This window comes from Carcharodon carcharias, chromosome 29, assembly GCF_017639515.1.
Source record: "Carcharodon carcharias isolate sCarCar2 chromosome 29, sCarCar2.pri, whole genome shotgun sequence".
NCBI lineage: Eukaryota > Metazoa > Chordata > Chondrichthyes > Lamniformes > Lamnidae > Carcharodon > Carcharodon carcharias.
Window position 1 is genome coordinate 16,286,863 of NC_054495.1, and position 5,851 is coordinate 16,292,713.

The window sequence follows — 5,851 nt, forward strand, 5'->3', positions numbered from 1 at the left end:
GGGCTGTGGTCATCGAAACACACTTGACTATTCGTTACATCTCTCTTACAATACTATTTAAATATGAATTTAAAATGTTATTCAGTGATAGTTCACCACTCTAACATAATTTGAAATGATCAATAGGGAAACAATATTCGACCAGACCAGGAAATGGAATAATCTAACAATAAAGGGCGATTAAACATTCAGGTCATTCCTAACTCGCCCATTTTAATAGAAAAGGCATTTATATCGGGCAAATATTGTTCTCTTCCCTGAAAATGAATCAACTCTAATAAAAATTTCCATAAAGTCAAGATTACCTTCCGTCAGTGCTATGAGAGAAATGAACACCCAACTCCACATGACTGGGAGATGTTGCAGGTTTCAGGGACGCTGAGAGGAACCGAGTTCACAATTCACCACATTTCGCTTTCTACCTTCCACTGGCTGGTGATCGTCCTGAATTTCATCGTCCATCAGCGTCAAGGCAGCTAATCTGCACCTTCCGGTGCTCAGGGACAGCGCATCACCACACAGCTCCCCTGGTCAGCTCGGCAAATTGTGCATCTTGTACCTGCTCGGAGTGAGAGAGATTGTTGCTAAATGTGCTCTTACTGTTTACCCACCAGGTCCCAAGTAATGTTTAACGCACACACGGCAAATCAACTCTCTCCCTCCAAGACACCAAATGCGCTGTGATCATTCAATCTCCATCGGAAGGGTCACCTGGCAGTTTTGCAGATCGCTCCCATTCACACCCCACCCATATTGAGCTGCCTGACAGTCGGTACGAAATTAACGTTGGAGACCCGGAACAATACTTAGTTCAGTTGATGTGGTCTTGGAAAGCATTGGTTTTAGCACCTCCACGGACTCTTGCGCCAAGTTAAGTAGCAAGAAAATTGAAATGGTATTGAGGAAACTCAGAGAGGAACATGCTGTGTGAAGGCAAGTTGAATTCTATTGCACTTTCTGTAGGGTTTCAATCTGAGATGTTTGTGCCCTCAGCCTATCTGCTGACGTGGAACATACATTGTAAATATCAAGTGTATTACAATTGTAGAGAGACCCCCGCGGGTGGGACATACGGTCTGGAGAGAGGTTGAATTTTATTGCTCTGTCTGGAATGTTGAAGTCAGAATGTTTCGTAATGAATTTTTACAAATTTTAGGCATAAAGCACATTTTTAAGCATTTATAAAATCAGAGAGAGGATTTGTTTCTGAGTTTGAAGGTATGGAAATCAATCCTTTATTTCCCACCGAATGATTTCGCTGTGTTTACACTCACCACGATGCTCGGTCATGTGGCCGACATTATCCACAACTCCAGCCCAGTCCCTGCAAGTGGGTTTTTGAAGGTTCTCTTTCAGCTCAGGGCCAGGCAATAGGAACTGGGTTTCTGTGTTTTGCAAATCTTGTCTTCAAAGCGAATTCCGCTGGTGAATGCAGAGGGAATGCGGTGGAAACAAGCAGCTGGACTAAAACCGATCAGTGTGGGACAATAGTTGCAGCATGGTCCTCCTTAGCCAGTCATGTCCACCTTCAGCTGCGAGTAAATGGTATGAATCTGGGCCGGGATTAGCTTCAGAACCATGGATTCCATTCGGGAAAATGATGCGCTGTGTTTATTCAAACTGGTCAGCTGGGATGGACTGAATGCGGTCTGGACACAGTAACAGCTCATGGGTGAAGTCGATGCTCTCCTGACCGAGCTACAGTCAGTAATATAAAGAATAATGCTGATCCGGAGCCTCTCTAACAATTTCAGCGAGAGTTATCCCACTTTATGGACGCTACCCTCACCACTTAGATTACAGAGATATCTTCCATCTAGACCTGCACTGTAGCAACCACGCGTGGGGGTTAGAGGAATCTTCCCAATATTTCTAGACTTTCTCCCCACTACAGAGAGCAGGGAATTCATTGTCGCTATATGGACAGCGTCTCTACCCGAAATAGATTAGAAAGAATCTTCCAGATAATGGCCCAATTGTTTTTATCCCACAGAGAGTAGATGAAATATATCCAGTATATACGTGTTGGTGTTTCTGTGTGGAGACTTGAGCCAATCTCTCCATTATAGCGCTGGGTCACAACACTGGCTGCACATCTGAAGGGGTTCGGCTTCTAACACTTGTGAAAATATTTATTTAAATGTGACCATGTCATTGTTTCTTTACTTTGTTTCTTCCATGTTTTCTTTCTCTGTACTTTATCCCCTATTCAGTAGCCAAGGCGTTCACAGAGCCATTGATCCCAGACTGTCTCCATCGCTACTGGACGGCTGTGAGGTGGGAAACTGTGACAATCACTCTTGACAAAGGCTGCCCTGTGTGACCGGCATCGATGTTATTAGAATTAATCGAAACATTAAAACACAGAAACTAGGAGAAGGAGTAGGCTATTCGGCCCTTCCAGCCTGCTCCGACTTTCATTATGATCAAGGCTGATCACCCAACTGAATAACCTGCTCCCGCTTTCTCCCCACATCTTTTGATCCCTTTCGCCCCAAGAGCTATATCTAACTCCTTCTTGAAAACATACAATGTTTTAGCCTCAGCTACTTTCTGTGGTAGCAAATTCCACAGGCTCATCACACTCTGGGTGAAGAAATTTCTCACTCAGCTTGTCCAAATCACACTGAAGCATCTCTGCACCCTCCTCACAGCTCACCCTCCCACCCAGCTTTGTGTCATCTGCAAATTTGGAGATATGATATTTAGTTCCCTCACTTAAATCATTAATATATATTGTGAATATCTGGGGACCCAGCACCGATCCCTGCAGTACCCCACTAGTCACTGTCTGCCATTCAGAAAAAGATCTGTTTATTCCTATTGTTTCCAGTCTGCCAACCAGTTTTCTATCCATCTCAATACACTACCCCCAATCCCATGTGCTTTAATTTTACACGCTAATCTCCTATGTGGGACTTTGTCAAAAGCTCTCTGAAAGTCCAAATAAACCACATCCACTGGTTCCCCCTCATCAACTCTACTAGTTACATTCTCGAAAAATTCCAGTAGATACATCAAGCTTGATTCCCCTTTCGTAAATCTGTGCTGACTCTGTCCGATTCTGCCATTGTTTTCCAATTGCTCAGCTATTAAATCTTTTATAATGGACTCTAGAATTTTCCCCACTACCAACATCAGACTGACTGGTCTATAATTCCCTATTTTCTCTCTACCTCCATTTTTAAATAGTGCAGTTACATTAGCTACCCTCCAATCTCTAGGAACTGTTCCAGAGTCTATAGAATCTCAGGAAATGAGCACCAATGCATCCACTATTTCTCTGGCCACTCCCTTAAGCACTCTGAGAGGTAGATCATCAGGCCCCGGGGATTTATTGGTCTTCAATCGCATCAATTTCCCCAACACCATTTCCCTACTAATAATGATTTCTTTCTGTTCTGCCCTCTCACTAAACCCAGTGTTCCCAACATTTCTGCTATGTTATTAGTGTCCTCCTTTGTGAAGACAGAACCAAAGTATGTATTTAGTTGGTCAGCCATTTCTTTGTTCCCCATTATAAATTCCCTTGTTTCTGACTGTAAGGGACCTACATTTGGTTGCACCATTTTTTTCTCTTCACATACCTATATAAACTTTTATAGTCAGTTTTTATATTCCCTACAAGCTTACTCTCATACTGTATTTTCCCCTACTTAATCAATCCCTTGGTCCTCCTTTGCTGAATTCTAAACTGCTCCCAATCCTCATGTCTGCTGTTTATTCTGGTCAATTTCTATGCCTCTTCCTTGAACTTAATTTCCCTTGTAAGCCATATTTTGGCCACCTTTCCTGTTTTAATTTTGCACTAGATAGGAATAAACAACTGTTGCAGTTCACCCATGTGCTCTTTGAATGTTTGCCATTGCCTATCCACCGTCATCCATTTAAGTAACATTTCCCAATCCATCATAGCCAACTCGTGCCCCATACCATCGTACATTCCTTTATTAAGATTCAGGACCCTAGTGTCAGAATCAACTACATCACTCTCCATCTTGATGAAGAATTCTATCATATTATAGTCGCTCATCCCCAACTAGATTGCCAATTATTCCTTTCTCATTACACAATACCCAATCCAGGATGGCCTGTTCTCTCGTTGGTTCCTCAATGTATTGGCCCAGAAAACCATCCCGTATACACTCCAGGAATTCCTCCTCTATGGTATTGTTACTAATTTGACTTCCCCAATCTATAAGCAGGTTAAAGTCACCCATAATTACAGATGTTCATTGATTACATGTGTCTCTAATTCTCTGTTTAATGCCATTCCCAACATCACCACTACGGTTTGGGGGTATACATACAAAGTACACTAACGTTTTCCCCCCTTAGTGTTTCTCAGCTCTACTCATACAGATTCCACATCGTCGGAGCTAATATCTCTCCTCACTCTTGCATTAATTTCCTCTTTAACCAGCAATGAAACTCCACCGCCTTTTCCTTTTTGTCTGTCCTTCCTAAATACTGAACACCCCTGGATGTTCAGTTCCCATCTCTGGTCACTCTGCAGACATGTCTCAGTGTTCCTGACTATATCATCCCTGTTTACATCTATTCGCATTAATTAATGTGAGGATTGTCCTCTTAAGTGAAATAAAACTGATCCTCCTGCAATACACCATCAAGAAACATGGGTCAGGATTGTCCGGGTAACAGCATTGCTTCATCTCGCTAACCCTTCCAGAACAAAGCAACATGTTATTCAACACGGAAATGAAATATTGAAATAAAATACAATTTGAAAACCTCGAAGAGGCACCCGGAGAAACCTGGAATTAACCACATTGTCACACGCTGGATGCCCGTAGTATAAATCAGAATTCCGTTTTTCTTATGACTCGCCAAGTACCAAGTTTGTAGTGATCCGAGGTTCTATAAGCAGCTTAAATTAAAGGAATTCATTAAAACTAAGTGAATAAAATTCAAGTTATCCATAGCGCAGTGTTACCGTGAGAATGTCCGACAGTCGCTCACACTGTGGTTTAATATATCACTGTGACTGGTTCAGTAGCTCATTCGCCCAAACTACAATTATTATCTGGAACACCCAGGAGCTGGGACCTGTGTACAACCCTGAGGGCTGTATGTCTGACAACGAATGTACACTGCAAATATGGAGAGCATTAACATATTATTGAGGCACCTGACAGTGGAACAGGCTGTATGGAAAGAAATGAATTGTATGGCTCTTACAGTAATTTCCAAACCGAAATGTGTTGTCATGAACTTTTACAGGTTTTATGGACAAAGTTTGTTTTGGGAGAGAATGTCATTATCTATTCACTCTCTGTTTCTAACAGATATGCCCCCATAGCACTGGTACAATAGACTGTACATGTGTGAGTTGGAGTGTAGTAGATGTGATCGCTGTGCTGAAATATTTCAACATTTTCACTCACCTCCAACATTCAAAATGATATCAGGGCACCTGATGTGGTCGCAGACGCTTCTGACTCTAAGTTCACACATATTGAAATTTCTGGCTGCTGATCCGAATGAATGTGGGAGACCTGTAATAACAGCCGCTGTCCTTTGTAGGATTGTGGTTCACTCAACTTGACCCAAACTTCCCTCCAACCCGCATCTCTGACGTCAGAGATGAGAGTTATTTGTCAGGAAACTGTCTGAAGGTCTGTAAAATCATTTTCTTATTGTGTCTAATTCTTTAATTCTTTACATTCACTATCTACTGTGGCCACAGTGTAAATCTCTCTTTCTTGCAGGACGGTTGACAATCTCTGGTATGAGGCCTGGATCTGTCTACATGAACTGGATTTGCTTATATATACATATTGTAAACGTGAATGTCGCAGGGAAGTGTGATTTAGAATGGGGGGCATGATGG

At 42.2% G+C, this 5,851-nt stretch overlaps 1 protein-coding gene across 2 annotated transcripts in view; it reads right to left on the reverse strand.

Moving 5' to 3' along the window:
* Positions 1–5,487, reverse strand: part of LOC121271106 (sialic acid-binding Ig-like lectin 11) — a 26,704-nt gene extending 21,217 nt beyond the window's left edge. Inside the window, exons 1-2 of one of the 2 annotated variants that reach the window (XM_041176861.1) lie at positions 1,275–1,341; positions 306–559 (exon numbers count right to left, since the gene is read on the reverse strand). In XM_041176861.1, the coding sequence (XP_041032795.1) occupies positions 306–348 (43 nt within the window). In that variant the 5' untranslated portion in view covers positions 349–559; positions 1,275–1,341. Of the gene's footprint in view, positions 1–305; positions 560–1,274; positions 1,342–5,405 lie in introns of those variants that run through there. The other variant, XM_041176862.1, reaches the window with a different exon arrangement.
* Between the last annotated feature and the right edge of the window lie 364 nt (positions 5,488–5,851).